The 20,409-nt window shown below is 29.6% G+C and overlaps 7 protein-coding genes across 7 annotated transcripts; 4 read left to right on the top strand and 3 right to left on the bottom strand.

Annotated features, from left to right (window-relative positions):
- On the bottom strand, positions 1 to 825 carry GO595_008103 (Papain-like cysteine protease AvrRpt2; the record flags this gene model as incomplete). Its single annotated transcript, XM_067921641.1, has 1 exon — positions 1 to 825. The coding sequence occupies one exon, from the start codon at positions 823 to 825 to the stop codon at positions 1 to 3; it is 825 nt and encodes a 274-aa protein (XP_067771937.1).
- A 194-nt stretch (positions 826 to 1,019) lies between these two features.
- Positions 1,020 to 1,919, top strand: GO595_008102 (Peptidase C39 like family protein; the record flags this gene model as incomplete). The annotated part of the gene is made up of 1 exon (XM_067921640.1): positions 1,020 to 1,919. The coding sequence occupies one exon, from the start codon at positions 1,020 to 1,022 to the stop codon at positions 1,917 to 1,919; it is 900 nt and encodes a 299-aa protein (XP_067771936.1).
- Positions 1,920 to 7,011: 5,092 nt separating this feature from the next.
- GO595_008101 (uncharacterized protein) lies at positions 7,012 to 10,704 on the top strand (the record flags this gene model as incomplete). Its single annotated transcript, XM_067921639.1, has 2 exons — positions 7,012 to 8,350; positions 9,869 to 10,704. The coding sequence occupies 2 exons, from the start codon at positions 7,012 to 7,014 to the stop codon at positions 10,702 to 10,704; spliced, it is 2,175 nt and encodes a 724-aa protein (XP_067771935.1).
- A 585-nt stretch (positions 10,705 to 11,289) lies between these two features.
- On the bottom strand, positions 11,290 to 12,444 carry GO595_008100 (uncharacterized protein; the record flags this gene model as incomplete). Its single annotated transcript, XM_067921638.1, has 1 exon — positions 11,290 to 12,444. One exon carries the CDS (start codon positions 12,442 to 12,444, stop codon positions 11,290 to 11,292), a length of 1,155 nt encoding a protein of 384 aa, XP_067771934.1.
- A 1,451-nt stretch (positions 12,445 to 13,895) lies between these two features.
- GO595_008099 (sister chromatid cohesion protein DCC1) lies at positions 13,896 to 14,369 on the top strand (the record flags this gene model as incomplete). The annotated part of the gene is made up of 1 exon (XM_067921637.1): positions 13,896 to 14,369. One exon carries the CDS (start codon positions 13,896 to 13,898, stop codon positions 14,367 to 14,369), a length of 474 nt encoding a protein of 157 aa, XP_067771933.1.
- Positions 14,370 to 15,214: 845 nt separating this feature from the next.
- Positions 15,215 to 17,107, top strand: GO595_008098 (uncharacterized protein; the record flags this gene model as incomplete). The annotated part of the gene is made up of 1 exon (XM_067921635.1): positions 15,215 to 17,107. One exon carries the CDS (start codon positions 15,215 to 15,217, stop codon positions 17,105 to 17,107), a length of 1,893 nt encoding a protein of 630 aa, XP_067771932.1.
- Positions 17,108 to 17,521: 414 nt separating this feature from the next.
- Positions 17,522 to 19,132, bottom strand: GO595_008097 (Ig domain-containing protein; the record flags this gene model as incomplete). Its single annotated transcript, XM_067921634.1, has 1 exon — positions 17,522 to 19,132. The coding sequence occupies one exon, from the start codon at positions 19,130 to 19,132 to the stop codon at positions 17,522 to 17,524; it is 1,611 nt and encodes a 536-aa protein (XP_067771931.1).
- Positions 19,133 to 20,409: the final 1,277 nt, after the last annotated feature.

Genomic DNA, 20,409 nt, shown 5'->3' with positions numbered 1-20,409 from the left:
TTACTGCGCTTTCTTCCCTTTCACTTGAATATATCTAAACGAAGCATGCTCACGATCTGTCAATAAATCAAGTGGAACAGCCCATAAATCATAAAACCTTTCAAGTTCCCATACGTTATAGCCATCTTGTCTATGGTCAGTGTTATCGTAAGGATCAGCAAATATTAAAACGTCATCATAAGTTTCATCAGTCCCTAATGTATCTATACCAATAATTGTTATATAGTGACCACCTAAATCATTACAGCAGACGATGATCGGATATCCATCATCAATAGATTTTTGGACCCATGTTCTAAATGACTTATAATCATTGAACGGATTACCATTAGGACCTCCTACGTTAGCCTCGTAGTCATAGTTCATTGTGTCGAGTACATGCATTAAATTTTCAGGTGTAGTGCCGCTTTCATTTGTTCCTGCAATGTCAGAGCAGCGCCTTTCGGAAATGGACGTATCTTTTTCTGTGTAATCGGCGGCCATGATGATGCAGCAGCATCCGCATGACAATTCGGAAGTTTGTTGATAAGTTCGATAATTACTTAATATCTTTAAGGAGCCTTCTGACTTCATATTATAAAAGTCGTGCATTGTATAATATTTGGAGTCCAAATGATCATATTGGAATTGCGCAGCAGCAGGACCTTCAATTTTGTCCATATAATATTTCCCGGTGATTGGTATTACTTGGTCATGTGAAACTGGTGGCACAACGTGTGTAATTTCATCTTTGCTTACGACGAAATAGCAAACAATGAGGACAATGTCGACAACCAGAAGGAGGACATTTAATATCAGTGAAACAATCTTCCCGCAGTCACCCATGAAACAAATGTTATATGATATGATTTCTCACAAAAATTGAATACAGTTTGTTGTTTCAATGCCAAGAGTTGCGTTATTTCAATGGCCCAAGCTTCGATTGTGTATTCAAATCGTTGTCAAAATTCACCTTTTTGGGAATTCAATGGAAATTTGAGTTCACATCAAAAGTGGTTAAAAGTTCAACATTTCGACAAATGAGCTCAGGTTATGATATGAAGATGGACATGGTGAAGTTAATATCATTAATGGCAAATGTATTACTGCTATGTGTTGCTATTGGAATGGCTGTTGCAATCGGTCTTAAAGAAGGCGCTACAATATATGAGTACGCACCAGTCGGAGGCACAGAAGTTAACACTGAGCAAATTTTAGATATCAAAGTACCATATTATGGCGAAGGAAACCTTACACCTTATGCTTCATATGTAAATTCTGGTCGCGACCGCTTAAACTCAAAGTACTTCACTATGTTGGACTATTATAACATGAAATCCGATGATACACTTACCATATTTCCTAAGTTCAAGACATTCTTGCAAACTTCAAAGTACACTGACTCTATTGCTTGCTTTAATATGATTCTTAATTACTTAGGCTATGATACTTATGACGAACCATATTTAGCTGAGGTATTTGACGTTGGTACTGATAAAAGAAAAGCAGTTAATCATACAGGTTATGGTACACCACCACGTTGTTTGGAAGCTGGAATTCAATCACTTGGATTCGATACATTGAACCAAACGACACTTCCAAACTCTACAACGATTAAGGAAAACTATTATGAATTCAAAAATTGGATCTTGGATTCAATTAGATATAATAACCCAATCATTTTCTTGACTGTAGAATGGGGAGCAAGTTATGTAGTCCCAATTGGCGTAGATACTATGGGTACAGATTATGGAATGGATGACGTGCTCATTATCGCAAACCCTCACGACTTGGCAGACCATAGAATCGATGGATATACAGTGTGGGGATTGTACAGATTCTATAAATTAGTGTATTGGTGCTCGATTCCACAATATGATAATAATTTCGATACATTGTTCTCATTCATTCAAATTAATGGTACAAGGAGAACTCCTTAAAAATCTAAGGGATTGATTATGTTTTTTGTTTTGTCTTGGTATGAAATTTTTGCTGCAAAAAAAAAAAATGAAAAATTTTTGATTTATGCATCAAATGTTTGATGTGGCGGTTTCGTAAAGTTTATAAACACAAAATCAAAGTAAACGGTCGGCTTCAAGTGAATTGTCTTATCGTTTCTAATTTTCAATTATTAGAAGGGCTGCTCCCAGTTGCAAAACTCGCTTAAGTGATGCGCTTGGACGTCCTCAAAAAAAACTTTTGATTCATAAGTCGTGTTTTATAAAAATTGAAAACATTTCCCACCCATCCATAGTCTTGACTATTTTATGTTCTTAAGAACAAGAAGAAGAAATATTATTTGATTAAACTAAGCATCACCATTGACATGCAAAATTTCATACATAAATTTTTCAATGAGATTTAGATTTTTCATAAGAGATCATTTTTTTAATAAGTTATTTTGTTTCTTTAATTTGATGCATTTTGGGGCATATATACTACATATAAACTCTATTAATGTTGAATACAGTTAAATTCTTTTTATAAATTAAAGACGTTAAATAACTTCACATTGACCGCATAGTTGGTCAAATTGATTTCACGGTTTATCTCAATTTTCAATCAAATTTATCGGTTGCATTCCATAAAAGCATCCAAATTTCAACGTTCCAGTAATGGGAAATAATTCTAGCCAGGAAACAATTAATCAATCACTTCGTTATTCACCATCGAAATATTTGAAAGATTTAGAATCTCTCGAAGAAATTATTTTTAATTTGAATGAAGATAACATAATTGATTCTATTGAAACATCCATTAAGTTGTTAAATGATAATGATATTACATTTTGTTCGAACTTAATTTTCATTAGATTAATATATTTTTCAATTATTTCACACATAAAAGATTTTAACTTATATCTTAATTTATGTCTTGATTTCATGAACCAGATTGAAATCAAAGAAAAAGAAATCAATAAAAGCAATTATGAATTGATTAATGCATTTATAGATTTTCTTCTTACTATAGATTCACAAGAATCATATTTTATTCTTGAAAGATTGATTGAAATGAATTTAATTCCATCAAAATCGGTCGAAAATAAAAATACATTTTATTTTGTGCATCATTTCCCAAATATTTTACAAAATCATATGTCTGATAAACGTTACGATGAAATTTCTGAGGAACTTTCACAGAACGATTTTAAACTTCATAAACAATTAATTGAAGAAGGAGAAAATCCGAATGAAATTGCAAAAATAATTCGAAATGATGAAATGGAAAAACTTCAAGAAATATCATCACAAACAAATTTTGATTTTGATCAAATAATTAAACCATCACTTTATGAAAGATGTTCTTTTATTAATAAAGAAAATGTTTCATTAATTGATTATGCAGCATTCTTTTCTGCAGAAAAATGTTTTAAACATTTGTTGTTAAATGGTGCAAAAGTAGAAAACACAGGTATATATGCAATTGCAGGTGGAAATGAAGAAATTATTCATTTATGTGAGCAAAATCATTCATCGTTTAAAGATGCATATAAAATAGCAATTGAATTTCATCGAAATGATATCTTTAAATATCTTTATGAAAATAAAATTGTCGATCATTCAGCAGTAAAACTTTTTGAAATATTTTTATCTAATAATTTCATAAACTACGAAATTATTAGCTTTTTACTTGAACAAAAAGAAATTGATATTAATGCTAAAGATATTTATTTGTTTTATTTAGAATTTATTATAATAATTTAATGTTTCAAAATAATATTTGGAAATTAATTGAATAATTTAAAACAGTACTTATAAAAGCATCTTCAGAAGGTAATATAGAAATAGTTAAACTACTTCTTGAACAAAAGGGAATTGATATTAATGCTAAAGATATTTATTTATTTTATTTAATATTTATTTTAATAATTTAATATTTCAAAATAATATTTATAAATTATTTAAATTATTTAATACAGCACTTATGATTGCATCTGATAAAGGTCATACAGAAATAGTTAAATTACTTCTTGAACAAAAGGGAATTGATGTTAATACTAGATTTTGTATTTATGCAATGTATTTCTAATTTATTTTAATAATTTCATATTTCAAAATAATATTCGGAAATTATTTAAAATATTTTGGACATTACTTATGAGAGCATCTATAAATGGTTATACAGAAATAGTTAAATTACTTCTTGAACAAAAGGGAATTGATATTAATGCTAAAGATATTTATTTGTTTTATTTAATATTTATTTTAATGATTTTATATTTCAAATAAATATTTATGAATTATTTAAATAATTTGAAACAGCACTAATGCATGCAGAATCAAGCGGTAATACAGAAATAGTTAAATTATTTCTTAAACAAAAAGGAATTGATATTAATGCTAAAGATATTTATTTGTTTTATTTGATATTTATTTTAATATTTTTGGATTTCAAAATAATATTTGGGAATTATTTAAATAATTTGAAACAGCATTTATGAGTGCATCTTCAAATGGTCATACAGAAATAGTTAGATTACTTCTTGAACATAAAGGAATTTATATTAATGCTAAAAATATTTATTTGTTTTATTTAAAAATTTATATTAATAATATAAAATTTCAAAACAATATTTGGAAATTATTTAAATAATTTGAAACAGCACTTATATTAGCATCTAAAAATGGTCATACAGAAACAGTTAAATTACTTCTTGAACAAAAAGGAATTAATGTTAATGCTAAAGATATTTATTTGTTTTATTTGATATTTATTTTAATATTTTTGGATTTCAAAACAATATTTGGGAATTATTTAAATAATTTGAAACAGCACTTATATTAGCATCTAAAAATGGTCATACAGAAACAGTTAAATTACTTCTTGAACAAAAAGGAATTAATGTTAATGCTAAAGATATTTATTTGTTTTATTTGATATTTATTTTAATATTTTTGGATTTCAAAATAATATTTGGGAATTATTTAAATAATTTGAAACAGCATTTATGAGTGCATCTTCAAATGGTCATACAGAAATAGTTAGATTACTTCTTGAACATAAAGGAATTTATATTAATGCTAAAAATATTTATTTGTTTTATTTAAAATTTATATTAATAATATAAAATTTCAAAACAATATTTGGAAATTATTTAAATAATTTGAAACAGCACTTATATTAGCATCTAAAAATGGTCATACAGAAACAGTTAAATTACTTCTTGAACAAAAAGGAATTAATGTTAATGCTAAAGATATTTATTTGTTTTATTTGATATTTATTTTAATATTTTTGGATTTCAAAACAATATTTGGAAATTATTTAAATAATTTGAAACAGCACTTATAAAAGCATCTAAAAATGGTCATACAGAAACAGTTAAATTACTTGAACATAAAGAAAATAATATTAATGTTAAAGATATTTATTTTCTTTATTTATATTTTAGTTTAATGATTTGATATTTCAACATAATGTTTGGAAATTATTTAAAACATTTTGGACAATGATCATGAAAACACAAGAAAATGCTAATATAGGAATAGCTGATTTGTTTAATGATCAAAATATTTAAGAGAGAAATATTTATTTGTTTTTTTTTGAGATATATTTTCATATATGATTTAAAATCTTTTTTTATTCATATGAGGAAATTTTATGTTTTTCTGAAACTGTTTGTCGGAATCTTGTGAAATGAGTACCAACAAATTGTTTCATCAAAATAACAATTATTTTGAGAAAAAAACTATTGGTTTACAAAAAATAAAATAAAAAACATCTTGTTTTTCTGGGAAACAATATAATTTTTAAAGTATTGAATCTGTTTATCTTTCTTGGCTAAAATTCAGTTGAATAAAAAAAATATAGAAAATAACGAATAGAGTATTTTTAATTTAGGCATATTGGCATGATTAGTAATCGCCAAGATATTTATTTAAACAAAGAATTGGCAGCTGCCACTTTTTATTGAATTTTCTTGTTTCTGATATGTCAGCACCGATGGAGTACACCATCGGTAGATTAACGGTGAGAAACTTTTGTGAGTTTTTTTCAGATTATCTGATTTTATAGGAAAAGCTGGAAGCTTTTGTCTAATTGGTATTGTTACACTACTTTTGAGTACTTTACTCATAATGTTTAGGGCCTGCTTTATTTTCTAAAGTATTGAAAATGGATTTTTGTCTCTTCTTAAAAATCTGAAGAAACGGTTATATAACCTTGGCCACACCACAAATGTGCAAGGAAACTGACTCCCCAGAAGGAGGAAATGCTAAAGAAGCTTCAGGACCACCACCACCTCCACCACCACCACCACCTCCTCCTCCAGCTGCATGTCCAAAACTTTAAGTAACTAAGTTTGAAAAATAATAAATAAATAAAAATATTTTATAATTTTCCCCTATACATACAATGTTTTACCTAAAAACAACAAAAACTTACCTATATTACAAAGTTAAGAATTCAGACATTTTAAATATCTGAAACAAAATGAACTAAAATTTTGATTTTGCTTTTTATTGATTTCCAAGCCTTTAATACAAGAATTTATCAAAGTGTTTGTTAAAAGAATTCTTTTATTTCTATATTTAAATATCTTTAATTAAGATTTGCATTAAATATGCATCTTAATTCAATATTGGTTTTCATGTAAACTACTTTCTGTCATTTGACTTTTACCTAGACAAAAATGGAAAAAAAATTAATTTGATTGTTTTCCTTTTGCCAATTGTAAACCAACACATTGTCAGCGTGCGTATTGTCATTTGTGCTGATATCATTTCCCACCGCTTGTATTTTTCAGGAAGTATGCTTTGTTTACCAGACAAATTTCTTGATATAAACTGGGGTGCCCTATTTGTTGGGTTCAATTAAACTGCTGTAAACGCAGAATTTTTCCTTAAAAAGTTTTGACACTTCCATTGAAAGGAAATCATTGATATCAATCAAAAAGTCAAATTACTTTTCTATAAATTTCAATCAAAAAAAACATGACTATTGAAAAGGAATAAACGATACGAATAGACAGTTCAAATTTCCGCGGCAGCCAATGCCATTTTACGTCGACCGTTTATCATCCCAAAGAGCACCATGGCAGACCAAGGGGATTTTACCGATGATTGTCAACCAAAAAGCGAACCATCCCTTGAGGAAATTGAAGCATCACTAAGTACTCCAGATAAAAAGGCCGAACATCACTTGTTTCGAACATTTTTATTATTAAATCCAAAGGGTAGCTCGAAAGATTGGGAAGAATTTAAATCGGTAGATCTTGTTCAACACCTTTCAAGGTCAATCAAAACACTTCCAATATTCAAGATATTACTATTATTTAGAAGGCATCCTTCAATTATGCCCTTTTTTCTAAAGTCATTTGATTCTATTAAAGAATTAAGGTCTACTCCAAAGTCATATTTACCATTTTTTGAACAGATGATTGTGAAATTACCAATTCAATGGATTGTTCGCCATATGCTCAAAATAGAAGATGTTCGTTATGCCTATCACTTTCTTAATGTAGCATTTAGTGATTATATTACAGGTGATCCAAACATTCTTGATACTCGTAAACATAATGATGAAATCTATGAAGAATACAGAAAAATAGTACCACAAACAGCTCCAATGAGCTTTGATGAAGCATGGGTTAAGCTTCTTTCGCTTCGTAGTTCCATGCGTGAATTAATGGATATTAAATTAAAAGTCAGTTTTGCTTCTTATGAACGTCTAGCAAAGCCTGAATTTGTCAAGAGGCTTCTTAATGGGTCATCGTGTGACTCTGTTGAACGATATACCAATACTTTAAAAACACAAATTATTCCCTTTTGTACCATCAATAACATTTTAATTCAACCCATCATCACTTCCACTCTTGCGCAAAAGGAATGGCCTGTTGAACAAAAACTTGAGATCATTCTTAAATATATTGATCAAACTGATGAAAAGAAAAATGCCCTTCGGAACATCACATTTACCTCTGAGAGTGAAATTCAGACCATCATCGAATTTGCTAAGCGCATTAATGTTGATTTTGTTCCTGATCCAAGTCGATATATTGATACATCTAAACAAAAACCCAAACGTCAACAACAGCAACGGGTTGGTCGTTCTCCATCCATTGGCTTTGCAAATGTCGGCAAGCCAACAGAGCGTTCTCCGTTATATTTGGATTTGTATCGTTTATCTCCAAAATCCACAACATCAAACGTTGGCCACAAGTTAATCATATACACATCATTATCACAACTTGGGAATGGTGATCCACCATTTCCTGATGAATATGCTAAGAAGCTTGAGCATTACACAGTGTTTAGTGACATTTCATCCATTTATACACTATCCAAAAAGTTCGGAGTGATTGTCACTTATGAATCATTTCAACTTTTTGAGGACAAAAAGAAGTTATTCATAGAATTATTGGAATTGAAAGGTGCTTCTTATTTTATAGAACTTATACAAATATTTAAGTTTAATGAGAATGAGATATTTGATATAATATTCGAAATTAAGAAATGTTGTGTGAAAATAATTCCATATGTAATCCAATATGTAACAAGATCAAATTTTGATAATTTTTTAAGATTTGTCAAACAAATTATATTTAATATAGAAACGGAAAATATAAATGAAATTTGTATATTAATTTATAATGCTTTAATCAACACAATTGATGTAGCAAATAGTGTCGAATTGTTAAATATTATATTTCTAATTCATATTTTAAAAGGAATTTATACATCAGATAAATTGAATGATTTACAAAAAAGTCAAATTATTTCAAATCTTAAAAATAATGAAAACTCAAAAATTATTGAATTATTGAAAGATGTTAATGATATAGGATTTTTAAATATTGCTTTTCCAGGTGAAATTAATACACCTGATCTTCAATCTAAAGAAGATTTTATCAAAAAAATGTCTTCAACCTTTTCTGAAGATTTCATTGAAACCGTATCGCTCATTCAATTTTATGATAAGGAGACCGTTATTGATTATTTGATGGAATCTAAACGGTCTACGTCGGGTATACTTTATACTCGACTTTATTTTATTGATTTAGAGTTATCAAGACTAGGAATAGATGAAACTGTTGAAACACAAATCTTAAAACATTTATATGCATCATATAATCATTCAATTGATTTTCATTTCTTATTAGAAAATCCAAAAGAAGTTTTAAATGATTCATTATCACTTGAAAACATTAATGAATTGTTACAAGTTGCATCACTTTTATCTGTCCCAAGTGATGAACTTTATTTAAACTTAATGATCAATAAAATGAATTCGCCGAATTTCGAAGAATATAAACCATTTATTGAACAATTAAATAACAAAGAAGAATCATATTCGAAATTAATTGAAGCATTTCCAAACAAATTAACACATTCTTCGGAACTACAATTTTATAAATTCATAAATCGAATCGATTTAATGAAAACAAGAGAAACAATTTTCGATTTAACTTCTTTCGGACTTAAGACATTTTTAGATAACAAATTTACTTCAAATCCGAAATATTTAATTACAGAAATATATACCAAAACTCAATTATATGAAAAATTAGGTGCTAAAATCCATGAACTTACGAAGAAAATTGCAAATCGTTATGAAATTGATTTCGATGAACTGAAATTTGAACTCGTTCAGAATTGGCTGAACGATAACAATTCAAAAAGTGTACAAGAAACAGAATCAATTTTCACAGAAATTCAATCCGAGGTAACCGCCAAAGACGATCAGGTCTGTATTCAAAAATGCATTTTTGTTTTAAGATCTTTACCAACTCAATCCACAGCAGAATGTCTTTTAAAGATTGTAGAAGATGAAAATATTTCATTTAGAACTAGACATAAAGCTATATTATGTCTTTTATCATTTACAGATGTTTCATTCATCAGACAAATTTTTTCGGATAAATTTGATTTTATTATTCAATTAAACTCAGCATTATATTATGCTAGTAAACTTGAAGTTTATGGAATCAAATCCGAAATTTCAGATTTTGATCCGATGAATGTAAATGAAACAATACAAAAACTTATAAACACAGAAAATTTATCATCAGGTGCATATCCTGTTTTATTTGAATTATGCATTAACTATAAGATTAATGATAAACAATTATTAATCCAAATCACAGACAACTTAATCAAATATAAGAAAAAGTTCATACTACAAAACATCGACCGTTTCTTTGGCACTTTTCCCGATTTTGCCGACGATCAGATTTTCAAAGATTTATTCATTAACGTTCTCTCGTTGCCCGTTAATGAGATGTTAACTAATCCTCGAAGGTCCAAACCTTTTAGGACTCAACATAACATAGTCATATCGATATTTTTCAACTTAATTTCTTCTGAAAGCACATGTCAACTCGACGGCTTACGGATTAATGATCAATATTTGAAATGGGATGAAATTGTTGATAAGTTGTGTAAATCCGGATTTGCGCAATTTGCAGCGGAAATGGGTGCATATATCATTGATATTAAGCAGCGCAGTAAAGTTTTGATGACTTTACTAAAGGCAGGACATTTCGATGAGGCATTGCAGTTCGGTTTCGATAAAGACTCCGTCTTTAGTTACATTGTGAAGGAGGCAATAGAACAAGCAACAGAAACAATGATCGACGAGCATTTTGTGCAACTGACGGCGTGGCTGAAGCAACACGATCTGACAGAGACAATAGAAATAGTAAAGGAAACATTAGCGAAGCAAGGAAGGACAATGGAAGTGAAGCGAATGACTGACCGACTAACCAAAATTCAAGTGTTTGAATAAACGAAAAATTATCTGTTTTGAATGGTAATTCTACGTAATCAATTGTGTAATTTTCGAAACAATAAAATTTTATGTTTAATTAATTCTGTTCAATATCCTTACGCCAAATTCTTGGTTTGTCATTTGGAAAAAGAATTTCATAATTGTCATTACTTTTATTGGGTGATTCTTGTTGTCACTATAAAAAATTTTGTTATATACAAGTTTTACTTCTATTTTAAATATCTTTATCAATTATCATTAAATCAATTATTTTTTTAAATTATGATAGAAATTTTAATTATTAAGTGTTTTTAAGTCTTTCATTATTTTCAAGATAATCTATTTTTCGAGGTACGTGAAATCGCATTCAATTTTTGACCGTTTTGAAATTTTAAAACTAATTTTATATATATAATAGAAACAATATCATTCCATTACCAATAAAAACAGGCCAACTTAAAATGATGCAAATGCATTTGAGACTTTAGTGAATAACTTGCTGGTGGAATCGTATTCATATTAAGTCAACAAAATGTTAAATACCTTTTACTTATATGTGTACAAGCAGCTGCATAAACAAAAATTTCATTACAATAATATTATTCATTCTTTACACAATGCGTTTCTCACCGCTTTGTTAGCGAACTTGATCTCCAATGACTTTGTCACGTATATCATTTCCTCATCGAACAGCGGCCGAAGCTTCTCCGCATTCACTTCGTTCACGTCCACGTTTTCCTTTGCGCAAATTATTTTTGTGCTGTTTTCGTCAGCTCCGATTGTCGCCGCCTTTACGACGCGCGTTATTTTGTTGATTTGGTTGGCTATCGAATCTTCGATTTGGATTCCGAATCTTCTGTCCTCAAACACTTTCGCAATTGCACCGGAATGTGCGCCGAATGCGTTTATGATTTTCTTTAATTGCGGCGCTGTGAAGATTTGGTACTCGGTAGTGTAATGGTGTTGCGTGTTCTCAAGCTCTGGCATCTCAAAATAGCCGAAAATTGTTGGGTTGGTTAAATTGATAAGTGATAACGAATTCTTGATTTCAAGAATAACTGGTATGGTTTGCTCATAGTTGTTACGACGGGAGAGGTAGGATGATAGTGAGTCAAGAATTCGTGGGATAAGAGGTGAATCAAGTGATTTGATGAAATCGTAATTGTGAATCATGATAATGGGCTTAAGGTTCTCGGAGATTAACTCAAGGTATTTGAAGAATTTTTGGGCTTGTTGAGTAGAAAAATGTGGAAGATCAATGGAATCAATTAACGAAGAGAAAATGGAATATATCTTGGAAATTGCTGCTCCTGAATTGGTGGCAGTACTTTTGCCTGAAGAATCAAGCTTTTCAGCTGCCCTAAGAAGTGAATTTGATGAACCATACATCTTGTAATATGTAAGACCATTAGAAATGGCTAGCTTGAGAAGGGTGCAAAGGTCTTCAAAACTTTTAGCTTCAGAAGCATCAAATTTAATAACAAATCGTCCATTTTCAATTTTTTCTTGCGCAAGAACTTCAATTAGACGAGATTTTCCACTTTGATAGCCACCTCCAAGGAGAAGGATATAAGGTGATGGGCGTGCTTCTGTATACTGAGCAACTGTTAAATTTACATTTCTATTCCAAATAAATGGAATTGAACCTTCAAATTGTTCTGTAATTGTTTGACCAGAATACATGTATGCTATGTAACCAGCAACAAGGAGAACTGCTGCTCCGATTAGTAAAATTAATTTGTTGCGAAGGGATGACATTGCTATCGTCCAGTTAAATATTTAGCATGCTTTGTCAATTATTTGCGCAAAGAATTAATGACGATACTATCAAAAGTAGAAAAGTGACATCATTAAACCGTTTATTGGACAATAGAACCAATTCGCTTTTTGGTAAAAACAAACAATAAAAGACCTGTTTTCCACTAAGCAGGGTTGACAGGTGTCTGAATTGAAGGTGGAGTTTGTACAGTTTCGTGAATTCTGTTCATTTTATTTCTGAATTTCAATGGAACACTAGGTTTTTTAATTTCTGTATTAACCTTGGTATTAACATTTACAGGAGGCTGTGCAGGCGCTACTTTTTGTGGTTTAGGAGCTAATTGGATTTTCTCCAATTTAGCTTTTGGCGTTCTTTGAGATGAAACAACGCCTTTCTGTCTAATAGTCCATTGCCTAAGTTCATTAAAATGATCTTTTAAAAGAGGGATATATGGAAAAAGTATTTTCCAAGATTCTGCATGTGACATGTTTGTAGAATAGCCCATTTTTTGGAGTGAACCATTAATTGAAGATTTACACTTTGTTAACAATATTCTAAGTTGTCTAGTATTTATAGCAATTGAATCGTCCATCCAACAAATTCCACAAACCAAACATCTTTTCCAATCATCCTCATTATTTTTCACCACGAAAGCTTTTGTCATTTCTAGGATTCCTTCGAACGATTCTAACTTACTGTTTCGACTTTTTTTAATACTTTCTACTGATAATTCTCTTTTAAGTTTTATATAATTTGCTTGATCTTCTTCACTTAAGAGTTCCCAGTATTGCGGTAAAGAATCATTTGTTGAAGGCTTGGAATTTTCTTTTTTCTTCATAAAAATGGCCGAACAGTAATTGTCTCAAAAACACACAAAAATAAAAAAAGTGGCAAACTAAGAGTTTACGTTATGGAGTTTACTTTTACAGATGATTTTCTAGAAGAAAAATTAATGCTTTTCGAATTGCCTTCTGAAGGCTTCCTTCAGGATGTCCTTTCGGGCAATACAAAATTGGAATTCGTTTCATGTAATGACCAACCAATAGTTTTATGTTCCCAAAACCAAACATTCGAATTGTTTGAATTCGATACTAGTAATACACTTCTTATTCATGATGGCCCTACAATAATATCAAGAGCATTTTCAACTTTTGAATTAAGAGAAAAGAAACCTCCTTTTTTAACTTTTAGACAACTTTTACATTCAAATCCAATTACACAATCTGAGGTAAAATCAGGTATAATGGAAAATCCATTCGTGTATGATGATCTTAGAAATAATATTCTTTGTTCAGCAGTAGAATTTGATGAAATATTAACTCGCCTTTGCGCCATAAACATTGAAAGTTATGTAAAAACGCCACCACAAGATCTTCAAGATTTAATAGTTGAACAGATCTTTCGATATTCACAAACCTTAAGCGACTGGAAACGAATCAACATCAATAGTATGATGAATTCTCTTAATTTTCCATTGGCGGAATATCCGATTATGAAATCAATAATTTATTCTATCCTTAAGGCATACTCAATTACGATTAACTCCGACGAAGCAACACTCAACGAAAACATGATTATGAGGTTCATTGCACGTGGAATCCTTTCTCACGCAAGAAACGGTTTTATCACATTTGAAGATTTCAAGAACGAAATGAACGGACAGATGCCGCCTGACATGCGACTTAACATTGATAACTTATATGGCCTTTTTGCGCCAATTAAAAATGGTTTGCAATATATAAATGAAGAATCGCTTCCTTTCGAAATCGAACAGAGATTCGAATTTCTGTTCAAGATAAAGAAGGAATGGAACCAAAACGAAATAGAGCCGTTCTTCGTGGATTTCGTAACAAGTAAGCTTTCGTTCCAGGATTTCGCTTCGAGGCATGTCAGACTGGCTGAAGGGAAGTGGATGAAAAGGTGAAACAAAGTGGCATATTTTATGTTATCAAAAAGTAGAATTTAAATTAATAAGTTTACTTGCTATCGTAATATTATGTAAATTTTTATATTTTTTTATGTTTCAATATATACATTGTTGGTGCAATTATGCTTACAAATTTGAGTTATCTTTTTAGTATAATTGCCTTACTTATGCTCAATAATTCTTTTCGCGATTTTTGTATTTTTAGGGCAATGCATATTGAGCTACAGTTCTAGTTGTAAAACAAGAAATAAGAAGTGATTTAACTATTTCTGTATAACCTCTTTCATGCTTATCTTATTTAATCTCTCTAATGAAATAATTAATTATTAAATCTTGAATTCTTTTTTATGTAGCAAATCAATAAATCATCATTGAACACAGTGTCCATATTTTATAATGTTCGACTTTGTAGGATCCATTAAAATATATGATTTTCATTAAAAATATAAATTATAATTATTCTTTTCTTTATCAGCAAAGAATTGCTTGGTGTTGTATTAGTTAATAATTAATATTTGTCTCTTAATATGTAAAAGTGACAGAGGAGAAAAAACTTGGTAAAGTTTGCGATGAATGAAATGCATCCTACAACAAATCTTTTTAAGGAGCTTTTAAATCTTCAAATCCTACTTAAAAGGGAACATTTTTTTTATGAAACACAAGCAAAGGATTATCAAAAATCCAAAGAAGATCTTCATAAAATAAATGAGTCTGTTATTTGTACTCAAAAGTTTATTTTTACTTTACATGCTCATGTAATTAACAGTACATTAAAAATGACACCACAAAATTACGTTTTTATTAATTCCAATATAGGTGAAGGAAAACTATTACCACATAAAATGAAAGACGAAGTTAGCAAATATACTGAGGTAATTTCTTTTTTCATTAAGAAAAATGATATTTTGGCGGAATCAGTTCTTCAAGCCATCAAAGCAAACCCACAAATAATCGATCAACTTGCATATTCTACTATTCCAGGATTGTTTGGTAATTTTTTAAGCTCTGAATCTTGTGACAAGTTTGCAAATTTCATGGAAGAAATTATTTCCAAAGAAAAGATCGAAAAAAAATCAGAACAGGATTTACTATCATACCATTTTGCTTCAGTTTTATTTGTGATTCCTCAGTTCCGTCAATTTCTTGATGAAATAAATAATGATCTTTCTGATTTTATTAATTGGGAATCAGATATTGACCAAATCACTGCTGATGAATATGCCGTCAAATTTTTTAATAGCTGGAAAGATAATGCTGAATTTTGTCCAAGCATAATATGCAAAATTCTTTCCATGTATCAATCTCCTGTCAAATGCCTTTTTTATTCATTTCTCTTACCTGCATTCAAGTCACCTAGAGCCTTTGGAATTGTGCCACACTTGTCTAAGCCCAGCAACAAAACAATTAACTCTATCGTTGGTTCCATTTACAATTATTCAAAGAAACTTTGGGGCGCCCTGAAAAGTGTCGAAAATCCAGCAGAAATTTTTTCATCCAAAAGACTTGATGAACTTAATCCTGATTTATCTCAGGTAGTTCTTTTAACTCCAGAAGACATAGATATGATTACTCTTCTTTCTAGATATGCTGAAGGTTTGGAAGAAATAAGTTTTGAAAATCAATTTAAAAAATCAAATTATTTTTATCCATATAAATTCATACTTCAAAAGAAGCAAACTAAGCCTCAAGGAGAAGGACTTCTTCTTGATGATCATCTTGAGAAATGTCTTCGTAAAATTCTTATTAACCTTGATATTCTTGTAACATCAGACCAACCACCTGAAGAGATGCCAAATGTTATTGAATTTCTTCGATCTCAAGTTCTTTTTGCAAATAATTCTCATCGTCTAATACTTGAATCCAATATAAACGAGTTCGAGGCACAATTTGGACAACGTTTTCCTAACCAGCGCTTTTCTGACTGTATTAAACTTCTTAAATCCAAGTTTGAAGCTCGACGCTCCAACCATATTTCGTTACTTTCAGAGTTTTCAGTCTATGACGAAGAAACACAGAACATAAATCATATCAACAATATTCTTAATGACAAAATCAAGGATTATAGGAATTATATCGATCAATTATTAGTTGAAAAATATTTAGCTGATCATTCACCAATCGCATACATTGACAAATTCTATACAGACAGAGCCGAATTTATCAATTTTTATAATGAACTTTCCTTAGATTTTGATAATTGGCGTAAATCAAATGGATATGTTTCCAGTACCCGCATAATTCCTGACCATTTGCATAATAACATTATGAAAAACCTAACGTATGAACGATTTCTCGAATTAAATCCTCAGTATAAAGAATTAGATGAACGTTTCTATAATGTGATAACTAATAACTATAATACTATATTGCGTAATCAATCATATGAATACACTGACCCATTTATAAAGAATCCATTGTTACTTGAGCCAATGTTAAAAGATTTACGCAAAATGCTGGATCCGTCGACCAAACTACCATTGCAAAAAGTTTACTATTACAAGCAATCTTTTGAAGATGGTTTTGCTGCTTATGAGGTTGAAAGTCCTGATTATCCCGGCGCTGACCAAATGCAGCCGCTCGAAATCATTTTGATCGCAAACTTAAAACCGATAAATTTTGAGTCAAACCACCATTACGTGATGCACTTCACAGACGAAGATAAATTTCAACAATATTCTGGTACATTAACTAGACTTAGTTCTATAGAGGACTATTTCACAAAAAATTATAAGTAAAATATACTTTTTTTAATTGAATTTGAGTTCAAACTCATTCCCAAAATCAACAAGATGAACGTGCTGAGAGCAAATAGAGATTTGGGATTGGGGATGTTTGAGAATAAGATTAGAATTGCCAAGCAATATGCTCAAAAAAAGGAAGAAATTCATTTTTTAGTTTCTCTCATGAACAATATCTTGAATAATGTTGACACTTTTTGTTCTTGTTAGAGCTGCGAGATTTATTGAACAAAAATAACTAAATTGCAATCATTTTAAACATTTGGTGGGATATATATTTTTAAAAATAATTTTGGGTGACACACTTTTCCTCTGTTGACAGTTTTAAAGTTTTAAATAATATTATTAAGTCAAACTATTACTGATTTATCAAAAAATTCAATTTCTGAACAAACAAAAATTTTTTATTGATTAAATCCATTTGTCAGCTTCATCATTTACAATTTCAGTCAAGTTCACGTCGATGTTTTGGCGCTTGTTTACGTTTTCATGATTTGATAAACTTTTTGCTGTTGTCGTTGCATCTAAGTTTGAACTTATATCATTTTGTTTTTTCTTATCTTTTTTAACCAAGAAAACAAATATTCCAATTATTATCATCACGGAGGCCAAAGATCCGCATATTATACCGATCAACTCATTTGTACCTATTTTATCTGTTGTTTGATCATCAATTTGCACTAATGTATATAAGCCTACAAAATAAGATTCCACAAAAGAATATGAAATAAAATCATATTCGTAATAAACGAGTTCTGTATATGAATGCATTTCCGCATATGTTTTTTCCGGATGATAATATGTGAATGAAGCTATAAGCGAATGTGAGAGATACATAGTTTTGATTGTTATTGACTTTGTGTACGTCACGTTATAGAGAACTATGTATGAATGTGTTAAAGATGCGCCGATTGGAAGTGACGAAGTGAATGCATTCGATTTAGTGAATGTGTTTGACTTCGTAAATGTATTTAATTGTGAATGTGTATTACTTCTTGATAATGTTCTTGATGAAGTAAATGTTGACGTCAATGGCTCTTTAGATAAGAAGAAATGCGATGTATCACTTAATGCTTCATAGTTATCAATTGATGCAACACGAATATAAAGATCGCCATCTTTGATATTTGATATTATGCCATTTGTTGTATTATTATCGTTCACGTTTTCTTTGGTTATATTTGTGCTTTCGTTTTCATCGATGATGTAATAATATTTTTTGGCATAAGTTGTAAGATTAAATTGAACTATTTGCGAATTATATGTTGCATTTTCATTTATTGCTTTACCAGTAACTTTATAATTAATACTTTCGGTTACATAATTATTATCCGTTTTGATTTCAATCAATCTTTCGCCTTCAATTCGCGTAATATTTGGAGGATTCAGTTTTTGAGGTTCAACTGAATTATCATATGAATACTTAAGCGTTGTTCGCTGATATAAATAGTAAATAGTATTCGTAAGAAGCTGTCGCTCATATAATGTTGCACTCGCAAATGTATGTCCTGTTTGAATCATCGCTGTGTTTTTATATGTTGTCAAGTAATAATGCGGATTTCCATATCTTAACTCTGAATATCCGTCAAGTTCACATGAATATGATTCAACTTCTGTAAAATTTCCATTAGATCCAATAGCAAATTCGCCGAGTTCAGCCCAAACATCACCAAATGCTGCATTTGAATTGGTATGCGTAGTATTTACTGGTAAGACACCGCTTGGAATGCGATAAGGATAATTAGTGATTATACCACGTTTTGTAACTTTGGATTCAGTAGAATAATGATTCCAACATGAACTAAGTGTGCCTGGAGAGCAATAGCCAGAAACACCGCATGGCTTTGTGCCAAGTTTAATTCCAAATCTGTCTGCAATTTGTCCATAGCCAAAGGAGTTCCCATAAAAATGACCAATTACATCATGGCCAAATAAAACACCATAGCCAAGATCAATATATTGTGAAACACGTTGAACTGTTTCATCATACGGTTGGTAATAAGGTCCGCCATTTTCATCCATGAAACCAATGACAATGATATCATAATTTAACATATTTTCTAAATTCATTGATTCAAAATCACTGCTCAAGATTGGTGTAACATTTATAATTTCTTCTTGTGTATCGAAATTTGTTCCTAAGCTTTCAAAACTATAATTTGAGCCATTACACAAATAATAACCTCCTTCAATCCAAACTTTAAGAATGGCTGAAAGTGGAAGTGTAATACCTATTGTTGGTTGAGATTCGTATACAAAATTAACTTTAGTACTTGTATTTGGATATACATTAAGTACTTTGATACTTTCTGTTGTGTTAAAATCAAATGTACTAATTGTTTTCCAATTTGATCCATTTCTTTGGGAAGAAACTGAATATATTAAATCTTGACTTGAATGAGATCCAGTCCAATTCAGTAAAATATGTTTATTTTCATATTTAACATTGAGATTGAAGAAATAGATGATTCAAATGTTTCATATGATTGTACAGAAAATACAATGAATTTTAGCAGTGAATATATATAAATATATCTTATATTAAACAAGCTTAAAATGCAAATGTGTATATTTCATTTTTAAATTTATTATCAGATACTAAAAATTTAAAATTTTTAAAATTGATTAAAGTTCTAATTATTAAAAGAAATGTATAAACAATAAATCCTAACTTCTAATTAGAAATTTTTTTAATCTATGTGAATAATATCAATAATAAAAGCAATCAAGATAATAATAAAGTTCAAGTATTAAAAATTCTTCAAAGTGATGATTTAAAAGGATTATGATCATATGATGAATTAATGATTTTAATTTTAATCAAACGATTGATATGTCGTATTATAAAAGATATTTCTTTTATATAGTCAAAAAATATTGTTGCAAATTTTTTTCATGAAATAATATGCTAAATGATCATAATGTATAACAAGGCAAAAGCAATATATAAATTATGATACAAAAGACAAAGAGAATAATAGAAATATAACAAATAAAAGTGATATTCATGATTTTTTTTCATTAAGGAAAATTTAAACTAGAAATTGTACTTCGTTTTCTGAAGCTTTATAAAAGTCATATGTTAATAAATTTGACTTATTTAAAATTGCGATGGATCTCATTGATTTCTTTTTTTTCTGTAAGATTATGTGGCTTATTAAGTTATTAATAAATAAGAAACATCTTTATCACACTTATATAATTATTGGTAAGATATTATATATAAAACCTTATTTTCTTTTGCAATGACAATAAAAGACATAACCAATATTTGAGATCACTATTATATTAATTAATAT

Source organism: Histomonas meleagridis (assembly GCF_020186115.1).
Source record: "Histomonas meleagridis strain 2922-C6/04-10x chromosome Unknown contig_6, whole genome shotgun sequence".
Taxonomy (NCBI): Eukaryota; Parabasalia; order Tritrichomonadida; family Dientamoebidae; genus Histomonas; species Histomonas meleagridis.
Note: the sequence above shows the minus strand (reverse complement) of the source record. Positions and strands in the feature narration are given on the sequence as shown.